The 13,447-nt window shown below is 45.3% G+C and overlaps 1 protein-coding gene across 8 annotated transcripts in view; it reads left to right on the forward strand.

The window, feature by feature from the left end:
- Positions 1-13,447, forward strand: part of LOC311109417 (protein scribble homolog) — a 119,557-nt gene that overhangs the window by 49,707 nt on the left and 56,403 nt on the right. For all 8 annotated transcript variants that reach the window (XM_084152287.1, XM_084152289.1, XM_084152291.1 and 5 more), the window contains exons 6-15: positions 257-320; positions 2,170-2,244; positions 3,193-3,337; positions 4,036-4,154; positions 4,344-4,543; positions 4,891-5,057; positions 5,600-5,727; positions 7,713-7,838; positions 10,672-10,857; positions 11,101-11,523. In XM_084152287.1, coding sequence (XP_084008413.1) covers positions 257-320; positions 2,170-2,244; positions 3,193-3,337; positions 4,036-4,154; positions 4,344-4,543; positions 4,891-5,057; positions 5,600-5,727; positions 7,713-7,838; positions 10,672-10,857; positions 11,101-11,523 — 1,633 coding nt within the window. The remainder of the gene's footprint in view (positions 1-256; positions 321-2,169; positions 2,245-3,192; positions 3,338-4,035; positions 4,155-4,343; positions 4,544-4,890; positions 5,058-5,599; positions 5,728-7,712; positions 7,839-10,671; positions 10,858-11,100; positions 11,524-13,447) is intronic.

The raw sequence follows: 13,447 nt of genomic DNA on the forward strand, positions 1-13,447 counted from the left end.
GCTGAATGACCAGCTTATCATGTGTGTGACTGTGTGGGAGTGTGTGTCAATGATTGGGCGTGATGGTTAGCATATCTGGTCCCGACTGTAACAGTCCAGATGTCGTCTTCAAATACATTATTGATGTATTTATATATAGATTATAAATATATTCAACGCTGGGTGCGTTTCAACGAGACTGTGTCATCTGTGAGTGTGCAGTAGTCCCCGTTACTTCAGTGTTTCTATGATTGATGTGTTTCTTTCACTTATCCAGGTCACTCTCTTTCCTGGTGAAACTGGAACAACTGGACCTGGGCAGCAATGAACTGGATGTGTTGGTAAGAACAAGCTCTAAATAGCACTGTTCCCTATACTGTGCACTACTTTGGATCAGCGCCCAAGAGCCCTGGAACCAAAGTGGTTAACTACATAGGGAATAGGGTGGCATTTGCAGCATGACAATAACTCACATTCTCAACATGCATGGAGGCCATACAAATATACACCCCCTTGAGCCTGGTTTATGCTGTACCACAAAAACACATCTTACATACAAGCTGGTTAGATATACAGCTTACAGGACATACCACACAGGATCATACACCCTGGTTGTCCAGCAGGGTTGGGGTACAGAGTTTCTAAGCCCAGAGGCCCAACATCGCGAGACTTCCGGGAACGCTTGTGAAGCAAACTCTGCAGACCAGACCAGGGTTTGGGGTTTGAGAAGTCGATGAGAGAAGTGAAAAATGATTCCTTAATTTTCTAGATTTCTAAAGGCACAACATTCAAACCGATGTTTTTAAGTAGATGAACTTGTCATTACTACAACCACACTTTTTTTTTATTTTTTTGTCAAAAACAACTTTATATCAGAAGAGTGCCTTTCATTTGTGGAGTTTAGAGCGAGATGACGTGTTTCTGCGGATGAGCTTAGCTAGCCAACGTCGCCATGACATCGCCTACAAGCGTGATACGGGATTTCTATTGGAGAAGCAGTTTCTACATATCTTCATACTAAACCATCTTTGGTTGGGGTCAATTCGAATTGAAGTCAGTCAATTCAGGATGTGATTTGATTTTAAAATCCAGAAAAACGTTTGACATAGCTTCTCCTTTTCAGTTTATTGAGAAGTCATTGAATATAGATGCACATTTTTAATTATTTATGGGAATTTAAGTTTACTTCCTGAATTGACTGCCTTCAATTTGAATTGACCTCAACCCTGATGTCCAGCACGTGCGAGCGTGCACGGACACACACACACACATCACTCTACCCAAGCACCCATCTAACCCACATATCTAGCCCACAAACAAACACAAATGCTTGGAACTGGTCTGTTGGACATTAGGGCCCCTGCGTGCTATGAATGCGTCCCACATGGCACCCTATTCCCTATATAGTGCATTACTATGGTCCCTGGCCAAAAGTAGTCTCCTATGTAGGGAAAAAGGGATAGGGCCCTGGTCAAATGTAGTGCGCTCTGTAGGTAATAGGGTGCCCTTGACTCCTGCTTCTTTTAGCATGGGAACGCCTGCCTGGCTAGTAGTCTCAATGGGACAGGGTAAACAATGCCTGCTGTGATGAGAAGGGCGTAGGCTGCTGCCTGAAAGCCTGGCTGCCTGCCTGTCAATACTGTACATTGCTCAACCCTCACAGGCATACTAGTCTTTAATGTAATGCATCGCTCAGATACAATCTGGGGTCATTTGACAGGTTTTGTGTTCTCTGGGATTGGTTCCCAATGCCTTTTTTGGAGTCCAAATTAATTGCCCCTCCGGGATAAATCGTTTTTTTTAATTGAATTGGAGCAGGATACAGGCTAAGGGCAAGCATCTTGTTTTTGATAGAAACATGCTTTGTTCTGTGTGGTTTGTGGGCATAGAAAACAGGCGCTGTGTGTGTGTGTGTGTGTGTGTGTGTGTGTGTATGATCGTTTGTGTTGTCAGGTGAATCTTGCCCCTTCACACAACCATTTGGGGACCCCAGAGTAGAGCGGTGGTATTTGGGGCATATGATGTGTGATTATGTATCCGCCCCCTCTCCCCTTCCCAAACGATGCATATTTAAGTACAGTGGATGGTGCACGTTTGTTCCCACTCTAGAAGCAGAGCAAAGACGACACACTTCGGCCTCTCTGTTTACCTTTCTCCTCTCTCTTTTTTTCCTCCCTCAATCTCTAACAGCCGGACACACTTGGTGCTCTCCCTAACCTACGGGAGCTGTGGTTGGACCGCAACCAGCTCTCCTCGTTGCCACTAGTGAGTATTGTCCTGGCTTGGCATCCATGTCATTCTTATTCGCTTACAACCAGAACATTGCTCAGTATGAAATAGGCTTGGGCGGTATACTGGGATATTTGGAAGTAGCCACAGGATGGTTTTTCAATACCGTTGAAACAATTGCTTTGACGTTTTATTTTTATACATTTTGAATATTTGTAGATACTTTTTAAGTAAATAGCTGCAGTCAACTTATGCAATACGTTAGGAGATAAAGAAGATTGCATTCTTCATTTTACCGGTAGTCCCCAGTCACGTGGTGTTTGTTTACAAGCACAGGAGAGACCAGAGCCTTGTGAGTCACTCACTGTTGTGCAGCATGCACCAGGTGACCTAGTTACAGTATGGTTACAGTATGCTTGCCGGCTAGATACTGTATCTTATACCTATTAAGTAAACTGTCTAAAATGTGCTAAATGCTCTGCAGTTGAGCATTTAGTTTGCTCATTTAGTAGCTAGTTAGCTAACTAGCTAAGTGGTTAGCTTCTTCCAAAATCAATCTTTGCTTGGTAGCAGCAGAGAGTCGCCTCCTGGATCAAGAGCCTTGCTGTTTAGTATTGGTTTTGTGCACGCAACTATGAGTAGCATTGAGTTACTAAGCTGGGACGTCTGTCCTGGAAATACTTTAGGTCAGAGACTGTATAAAATGTTCGCAATGTGCTCGTTAACATTTAGTTAGCATTCTTTATGGGATTGTACATGTGCTTGTTGGCATTGCTAACCTTCGGATTACAGAGGATCAGTGGGGTTTGAAAATAGCACCCCTTGTGTCCTGTGCCGGTATTACGCAAATCTCGGTATGGCACAAGGTCGGTATGAATGTATGACAATCTGGATACCGCCCAAGCCTAGTATGAAACCTACCACATATATTTCAGTGAGAGTATTCACACTAAAAACAACATTGCTTTGTGTGTTTGTCTGTAGGAGCTGGGGAACCTGCGGAGGCTGGTGTGTCTGGACGTTTCGGAGAACCGCCTAGAGGAGTTGCCCTCAGAGCTCAGCGGCCTGCTGGCCCTCACTGACCTGCTGCTCACACAGAACCTCCTGGAGGTGGTCCCTGACAGCATAGGTGAGGGAGAGAGAGAGAGATGGGAGAGAGCGGGGAGGTAGATAGGGAGAGAGGGAGGAAAGGTTACCTGATGGCATTCGCTGGCCCTTTTTGTACGGTGCCTTATTCACCTGAACTGATTTACACAGTAGCTTCATTGTCAGACTAAACAGAGTTTTTCAAAGTACTTTGTCAAGGTAGAAAGAGGAGGAAGGGAAGCGCTACTAAGGTACACAGTAGTAGATGTTGGTAGACAGAAGGTGCTCTTTGGTCAACAAAAAGAAAGGAGGACCAAGGCACTCTTCATATAATTAATTAAAATACCTTTATTAGTATGGCATGTTCAATAGAAAGAAGATTTTTTTTTTCATCTTGACGCGTTTCGGCTGCATGGCCTTTGTCAGGTGTGCTAGTAGACCCATGGCCATTGGGCATTTTCATTGCTTGGATGTAATAGAAGGTAATGCACAAACAACCATACTGCCCCCTACTGGGGAAATGATACCTATAAACTGACTCAAAGGCTTGTAATGGTGATTGACCTGGGTCGTGTTCATTAGGCACCATATGGACAAAAACAGACAAAAAAAAAGGGACCCGAACTTGTCCAATAAGAAACACGTTTTAATTTTCCGTTACAAAACATTTTTCTACTGTGTGCAGACTGTGCGCTAATGAATATGACCCAGGTGACTAAATGGTGTTTGTTGTGTTTCTAGGCTCTCTGAAGCAGCTGTCCATCCTGAAAGTGGACCAGAACCGACTGACCCACCTGAGTGACTCCATAGGAGAGTGTGAGAACCTGACGGAACTCGTACTGACCGAGAACCTCTTACAGGTACACAACCGTTGCATTTAGAACCCATTTTAGAACCATAGTTCTCTGGCTCAGAACAAATGTACAGTACTATACGTGTCTTGGCTGGGAGTCTCGGAACATGTCCTTTCAATAACTCCCTTGAGATGCATAATTTTTTATGTCCATTCAATTATTCATTTTTAATTATTGTTATTTTTTAATCTATAGACTCTGCCTCGCTCGCTGGGCAAACTGAAGAAGCTGACCAACCTGAATGTGGACCGCAACCGGCTGGGCGGCGTGCCTGATGAGCTGGGCGGTTGTGCCAGCCTCAACGTGCTCTCCCTCAGAGACAACCGCGTGGCCAAACTGCCCGCCGAGCTGGCTGACGCCACCGAGCTCCACGTTCTGGACGTGGCAGGGAACAGGTAACCCCTCTACACCCCATATAGGTCCCGCAAATCACTGGTGTTGGTAGACTTCTCTCCTGTAACAACGTATCTAGTGACTCCACTTCTCAAGTAGTCCGAGCTTTGCTTGATCCTTTATCAAGTCTCTAATAATAAAATTAATGCAATTTAGCAGACTCCTTTTTTCCCCCCAAAGTGACTTACAGTAGTGCATGCATATATTTTCATATGGGTGGCCCCAGCAGGAATGGAGCCCATGATCCTGACGTTGCAAACGCAGTGTTCTACCAACTGAGCCACACCGGACTATTCTTCAGAAGAGTACTTTCCATATGTTTTTTCCCATGTTGTTGTGGTGTCCCCAGGTTACAGAACCTGCCGTTTGCCCTGGCCAACCTCAACCTGAAGGCCATGTGGCTGGCAGAGAACCAGTCCCAGCCCATGCTCAAGTTCCAGACGGAGGACGACGACAGCACCGGGGAGAAGGTGCTCACCTGCTACCTGCTGCCCCAGCAGCCCTCCCCCAGCCTGGGTGAGTTAGCCCTACACCTACCTCTTGATGGACATCATCTTCCTCCTCCTCTCTCACTACCTCTATCACGCTCTGTTCTCCATCTCAACCTTTTCCTGGGCTATTCACTATTTACCATCTTAACCGCCCTCTCCTCCTTCACTGCGTATCATCTTCCATTTACTTCCTCTTAACATAGGAGCTGCACTGGGGTGTTGCAAAATCAGTCGTTTTTTTTTACCTGTGACGCTGGAAACGTAACTTTTGGCCAGCGCGAGCAGGGCGCAAGCCACTTTATCAAGTTATCAGGCGTGAGCTGCGTATCGAAATCTTGAAAATAGAACCAGATTGTAATTTTTTCACTGAGCAGCACGTTCCTCTCCCAGAGTCGTTCTTGCTCTCCTGTCACTCTCAACCCAAATGTTCTTAAGATCACTTCTCATAACTCCCCTGTACCACAAAGATTACCGTTTTAATCCAGGAAAAGTGATTCTCTTGTTAGCTGCTGGAAGGTCCCACCTGTTTTGTAACCCAGTCCCTCTCTCCATCCTGTCTCCCTACAGAGAACCTGCTGCAGAACAGTGTGGACGATAGCTGGATAGACAGCAACCTGAACCGTGTGTCAGTTATCCAGTTCCAGGAGGAGACCACCAAGCAGGATGAGGACGATGAGGCGGCTGCAGAGCGCAGGGTAAGACTACTAATACACTTATAAATATACAATACATATACAGTGCCTTCAGAAAGTATTCCCACCCCTTGACCTTTTCCACATTTTGTTGTTACAAAGTGGGATAAAAATTATCAAAATATTCAACAATGTGGAAAACATTTATGGGAAATAAAACACTAATCTACTGTATCTTGATTAGATAAGTATTCAACCCCTTGAGTCAATACATGTTAGAATCACCTTTGGCAGCGATTACAGCTGTCTGTCTTTCTGGGTAAGTCTCTTAAGAGCTTTCCACACCTGGATTGTGCATTATTCTTTTCAAAATTCTTTAAGCTCTGTCAAATTGGTTGTTGATCATTGCTAGACAACCATTTAAAGGTCATACTTTAGATTTTCAAGCAGATTTGTCAAAACTGGAACTCAACATTCACTGTCTTCTTGGTAAGCAACTCCAGTGTAGATTTGGCCTTTTGTTTTAGGTTATTGTCCTGCTGAAAGGTGAAGTCATCTCCCAGTGTCTGGTGGAAAGCAGACTGAACCAGGTTTTCCTCTAGGATTTTGCCTGTGCTTAGCTCCATTCAGTTTCTTTTTTTATCCTAAAAAACTCCCCAGTCCTTAACGATTAGAAGCATGACCACAACATGATGCAGCCACCACTATGCTTGAAAATATGGAGAGTGGCACTCAGTAATGTGTTTTATTGGATTTGCCCCAAAGTTAATTGCTTTGCCACATTTTTGTGCCTTGTTGCAAACAGGGTGCATTTTTTTGAATGTTTTTATTCTGTACAGGCTTCCTTCTTTTCACTCTGTCAATTAGGTTAGTATTGTGGCGTAACTACAATGTTGTTGATCCATCCTCAGTTTTCTCCTATCACAGCCATTAAACTCTATAACTGTTTTTTGAAGTCACTTTGGCCTCATGGTGGAATCCTTGAACGGTTTCCTTCCTCTCCGGCAACTGAGTTAGGAAGGGCACCTGCATCTTTATAGAGACTGGGTGTATTGATACACCATCCAAAGTGTAATTAATAACTTCATCATGCTCAAAGGGATATTCAATGTCTGTTTTTTTATTTTTACCCATCTACCAATAGGTGCCCTTGTTTGCAAGGCATTGGAAAACCTCCCTTGTCTTTGTGGTTGAATCTGTGTTTGAAATTCACTGCTTGACTGAGGGACCTTACAGATAATTGTATGTGTGGGGTACAGAGATGAGGTAGTCATTCAAAAATGTGTAACACTATTATTGCACTCAGTGAGTCCATGCAATGTGTGACTTGTTAAGCTAATTTTTACTCCTGAACTTATTTAGGCTTTAAAAAACGTATTGACTCAAGACGTTTCAGCTTTTCATTTGTAATGAATTTGTAAAATGTTTGAAAAACATAATTCCACTTTGACATTATGGGGTATTGTGTGTAGGCCAGTGACGACACGTCTCTATTTAATCCATTTGAAATTCAGGCTGTAACATTATTTTTTTTAGCCAAGGGGTATGAATACTTTCTGAAGCCACTGCATGTAATACATGTATTTTTTATGTATATATTTTTTTGGGTATTTTGACACTTTCTTTAGACAATTATGAAACGAGAGCGGTATACAGGCAGGCGGGAGATTGAACCCTCTTGAGGAGCTTCCTTCATGGGATTCGTGCACTGCACAAACCAACACATTTTAAAATGAAGCACTCTATGGCTGGTTCATAACTTAGCTTCCTCTCATTGTCCTTTCTTTCCTTTCCGTTGTGACCGCTGATCTGACAGGGCAGATGGTAGCGAGACGTCCAGTCAGAAAATCAGTAGCAGCCTCCATTCCAGTCATAGTTTCAGCAGCTCAGTCTTTGAGTTTCCTTGAGTCCGTTTGTTGTTGGTCTAATTTACAGTTTGCGGAGGTCTTTTTGAGGAGGTCTCCTTGTGTGTCTGTAATTGACTGTCTGTAGATGAACTGTCAGTCTGGGGAATTTACAGATTCTCGTGTGCTTGTGTGTCTGTTCAGGGTCTCCAGCGCCGGGCAACTCCCCACCCCAGTGAGCTGAAGGTGATGAAGAAGGTGATTGAGGAGAGGAGGAACGAGCCCTACATATCCAGGCCTGATGGAGAGACGGAGTCTCCTGGTACTGAGGTACAACACACCACTGACACACTACTGTACATCCTACATGCCACCGTACTTGAGATCCGTGAGTGAAACTTTTCACGCAAATGTAAATGGAAGGTCACATTCCAAATGGCACCCTATACCCTGTATAGCGCGCTTCTATGGGCCCTGGTCAAAAGTAATGGACTATATATCATATAAAATCAAATCAAATCAAATTTTATTGGCCACATGCGCCGAATACAACAGGTGCAGACATTACAGTGAAATGCTTACTTACAGCCCTTAACCAACAGTGCATTTATTTTTAATAAAAAAAGTAAAATAAAACAACAACAAAAAAGTGTTGAGAAAAAAAGAGCAGAAGTAAAATAAAATAACAGTAGGGAGGCTATATATACAGGGGGGTACCGGTGCAGAGTCAATGTGCGGGGGCACCGGCTAGTTGAGGTAGTTGAAGTAATATGTACATGTGGGTAGAGTTAAAGTGACTATGCATAAATAATTAACAGAGTAGCAGCAGCGTAAAAAGATGGGGTGGGGGGGCAGTGCAAATAGTCCGGGTAGCCATGATTAGCTGTTCAGGAGTCTTATGGCTTGGGGGTAGAAGCTGTTGAGAAGTCTTTTGGACCTAGACTTGGCACTCCGGTACCGCTTGCCATGCGGTAGCAGAGAGAACAGTCTATGACTAGGGTGGCTGGAGTCTTTGACAATTTTGAGGGCCTTCCTCTGACACCGCCTGGTATAGAGGTCCTGGATGGCAGGAAGCTTGGCCCCAGTGATGTACTGGGCCGTACGCACTACCCTCTGTGCCTTGCGGTCGGAGGCCAAGCAGTTGCCATACCAGGCGGTGATGCAACCAGTCAGGATGCTCTCGATGGTGCAGCTGTAGAATTTTTTGAGGATCTGAGGACCCATGCCGAATCTTTTCAGTCTCCTGAGGGGGAATAGGCTTTGTCGTGCCCTCTTCACGACTGTCTTGGTGTGTTTGGACCATGATAGTTTGTTGGTGATGTGGACACCAAGGAACTTGAAGCTCTCAACCTGTTCCACTACAGCCCCGTCGATGAGAATGGGGGCGTGCTCAGTCCTCTATTTTTTCCTGTAGTCCACAATCATCTCCTTTGTCTTGGTCACGTTGAGGGAGAGGTTGTTATCCTGGCACCACACGGCCAGGTCTCTGACCTCCTCCCTATAGGCTGTCTCATCGTTGTCGGTGATCAGGCCTACCACTGTTGTGTCGTCGGCAAACTTAATGATGGTGTTGGAGTCGTGCCTGGCCATGCAGTCATGGGTGAACAGGGACTACAGGAGGGGACTGAGCACGCACCCCTGAGGGGCCCCCGTGTTGAGGATCAGCGTGGCAGATGTGTTGTTACCTACCCTTACCACCTGGGGGCGGCCCGTCAGGAAGTCCAGGATCCAGTTGCAGAGGGAGGTGTTTAGTCCCAGGATCCTTAGCTTAGTGATGAGCTTTGAGGGCACTATGGTGTTGAATGCTGAGCTGTAGTCAATGAATAGCATTCTCACGTAGGTGTTCCTCTTGTCCAGGTGGGAAAGGGCAGTGTGGAGTGCAATAGAGATTGCATCATCTGTGGATCTGTTGGGGCGGTATGCAAATTGGAGTGGGTCTAGGGTTTCTGGGATAAGGGTGTTGATGTGAGCCATGACCAGCCTTTCAAAGCACTTCATGGCTACAGACGTCAGTGCTACGGGTCGGTAGTCATTTAGGCAGGTTATCTTAGTGTCCTTGGGCACGGGGACTATGGTGGTCTACTTGAAACATGTTGGTATTACAGACTCAGTCAGGGACATGTTGAAAATGTCAGTGAAGACACTTGCCAGTTGGTCAGCACATGCTCGGAGTACACGTCCTGGTAATCCGTCTGGCCCTGCGACATTGTGAATGTTGACCTGCTTAAAAGTCTTACTCACATCGGCTACGGAGAGCGTGATCACATAGTCATCCGGAACAGCTGGTGCTCTCATGCATGCTTCAGTGTTGCTTGCCTCGAAGTGAGCATAGAAGTGGTTTAGCTCGTCTGGTAGGCTTGTGTCACTGGGAAGCTCACGGCTGTACTTCCCTTTTGTAGTCTGTAATAGTTTTCAAGCCCTGCCACATCCGACGAGCGTCAGAGCCGGTGTAGTACGATTCAATCTTAGTCCTGTATTGACTCTTTGCCTGTTTGATGGTTCGTCGGAGGGCATAGCGGGATTTCTTATAAGCGTCCGGGTTAGAGTCCCGCTCCTTGAAAGCGGCAGCTCTACCCTTTAGCTCAGTGCGGATGTTTCCTGTAATCCATGGCTTCTGGTTGGGGTATGTACGTACGGTCACTGTGGGGACGACATCATCGATGCACTTATTAATGAAGCCAGTGACTGATGTGGTGTACTCCTCAATGCTATCTGAAGAATCCCGGAACATGTTCCAGTCTGTGATAGTAAAACAGTCCTGTAGCTTAGCAAGGGAATAGGGTGCCATTTGGGGGACACATAAAGTAATGCTTGTGTATCGCAAGTAAGAAGTATCAGCCTCATGGGTCATGCAGTTTAGAGAGAATGGTTTATTTTCAATAAGACAACATTACTTGGCAGCTAATGCTAGCAGCTAATGCTAAATTATTTGACACTATTAAATATTTTGATAAATAGACAATGTACAAGAATTATCCATCAACACAATAAAATCTACACATTTTAAATACATACATTCTGGAAAAAACGTCAGTGCTGTGGGTATGGTTCATACAGATCACAGGTAAAGGTGTAACGTTGAAACAGAATCTAAGTGTGTACCTGTTGGCCATTTATCCAGGATGTTGTTCTAATGATTCTGACGTGTGATCGGTGGTTGCAGGAGAAGCGTCTGAGCAATCTGTCCAATCAGAGCCACGACTCTGCGGCGTCCAACAGCACGGCCTCTGCCAACTCTCACGAGGAGAGGCGGTGTCTGATGACCACAGCGGGGGAGAGCCTAGTGGGTGGGCGTGGCGAACAGGAGGAGGAGGAGGAGCTAGACGAGATGGAGGTGGAGTATGTAGAGGTGAGTTTCACTACTACGACAGTCTCTGTTACAATCGCCTCTCTTAATACTGGAGCTGTCATTTAAGACCTGGAGTTTCTTAGCTAGGCAAAACACTGTGCCTTAGTTATACCCTTTTTCCTGGTCTGGTCATCGAAATAGCCATGACTAGTGAGACGCATCCTTGTCTTCAATACGATCCTTTCCCTCCTGCTCTTTCTTTCTCTCCCGTCACTCACACCATCCTTTCCCTTCTTCCGCCAGCCCACGGTGCACTTTGCAGAGGAGCCCATCTACCAGGGTGGGGATGAGGACGGTGAGGATGAGGAGGGTGAGGATGGGGTCCCATGCAGCGACGTAGAGGAACAGAGGCCCCAGTTCCCCACGGAGAAGCAGCGTCTGATCAGGAAGGACACGCCGCACTACAAGAAGCACTTCAAGATCACCAAGCTGCCCAAACCTGAGGCGGTGGCCGCGTTACTGCAGGGCTTCAGCCCCGACGCACACCTGGCCCAACACCCCACCTCGCACCACCCTGACCCCGAGGAGGAGGAGGAGGAGGAGGAGGAGGAAGAAGAAGAGGAGGAGGAGTGTATGGTTACTCCACAGCGCCACAACAGGATAGAAGAGCCAGAGCTGGAGGATAGGAGTCTGCTTCATGTCAACTCTTCCCTGCAGCCGGTCAAGGTAAACGGGGCTCGGGGTGGGCTGGGGCGGGGGGGGGGTCAGGGAATGGGGGGTAGGAAACACACATTTACAATGCAGGCTACATAGTTCATAATGTGTAGAGCTGTAGTATAAAACTGAAACGTACACCAGACCTGCCAACCTGCACGCATTTTGCATACTATGCATACAATTTGAGGTCAAAGTAAGCTGGTATGAAAAACTACCCTAAAATATGCAAAAATAGGCTTCTAGTTTACACATATTTTTTTTACTCAGCCATCTGAAGTTGCAGCTGAGCCTATCAGAGGATTTGGGCGAGGAGAAAGAATCTCTAGCTCTCTTCTCCGGCCCGCTCGTAGTACTTTTTTCATCCCTGGAGCTGGATGGAAGCTCTCCACTTCGTCCGTTGATACGACTGATGTATGTGTGAGGAAAAAGGGTAGGGGAAATGGAGAACGAATTGTTTGCCAAATACATTTTCCCAACTTGTATGTGTTAGTCAAGCACATAAACATTGTTATTTCGTAGTTAGCGCCTTAGCTATGGCATCATTACGACGAAGGTATTTAGCCACAGCGTTTAGTCAACTAAGTGACCACATGCTTTGATGTCCGCATTGCGAGCGCATTGATGAGAAAGGAAACCTGTGCGGCGTTGCGGTGGTTCAGTGCGCGTCGCTGTGTAGATGGAAACAGACATTGCAGAAGGAGCTATTCCGCTAATACCGTCCTTCACAGAAAGTTATGTTAGACTTCAATTATATTATTACTTAAAGATTAGTAGGCTTATGTTAAAGAATCAGTTGTTGATCTGTCCTCTTGATATAGCTGTATGTCAACAGTAGGCTGCTGATGTTCACCAATGACAACAACATAATGAATGAATGGCCTGGTAGTCAGACCTAATTTGATGTCAGGGATGGAGATCTGAAACATGCTCATATAGGCCTAGTTCAGTTGTTTCATCTTCCAAATAGCCTACAGCAAGATAGACTACTACATTGCATCCGGTAATTTAATTATTCCAAATGTTCTCCCCAAACAAAATTTCAAATTTTTACAGTTCACGTTTTCACTAAACTATTCACATAAAGACACCTATTAATTACAATAATCATTACCCCTACATTTAACCTAGAAAAATGTGAAAGTGTCATTGAGACCACCTCAATTTCATTTAGGATCAAACACAATACTTTGTATTGGCTATATTGTTTGATATCATTTAAGACTCTAGGTTTCAGGAAATGGCAGTTACAGGTTTTTCAATAATCCAAAAATACACGTATTTCCTGAGGGGGAAGTTGACTGACCCCCTGTGGACCCCCCCCCCCCCCCCACCCAACCTTAGGCCTACATCAGCACATCAGGACAACCTGGGCTAGTTTTCCTTGAGTGTTTTTTGCCCTCATGAAGCTGACAGACAGTTGAATAAAGCTTTTGCACACCCGTTCTATTCATGCTGACATGTTAGTGGCCTGCTCGCCTCTATGCAAACCCTAGACACTCAAATGCATAGAAGCTCCCAGTCTGTCACCATGCAACCTGCATTCAGTTTGGACTGCACTGGATTGGATTGAGAAGGAGATTACATTGCATGCAAAGGAACAACAATTTGTTTGTTTACAGGAATGTTTGCTGGGAGTCTTAAAGTTTGCACTCGGGTGCTTTTACGTTGCTCTCTCTGTCCCACACAAGCAGGTTTTTCTCTGACATTCACAGTAGTCGGTAACCTGATCAAAGACATATAATAACTAACAAGAGTGGACTCTCTCATTAACAACATTTGATAAACGTTTGTAAATGTCGTCAAACAGACTGACAGTTTACAAATGGACAACCAGCACAAAACAAATCCCTTGTCAGTTGTTTAAATGCTTCAGACATGGACACATTTCACCCTTTCAGTCCTGGCTATGTACCAAATGGCACCCTATTCCCTT

Source organism: Coregonus lavaretus (genome assembly GCF_964263955.1).
Source record: "Coregonus lavaretus genome assembly, chromosome: 34".
In the NCBI taxonomy this organism is placed as follows: Eukaryota; Metazoa; Chordata; class Actinopteri; order Salmoniformes; family Salmonidae; genus Coregonus; species Coregonus lavaretus.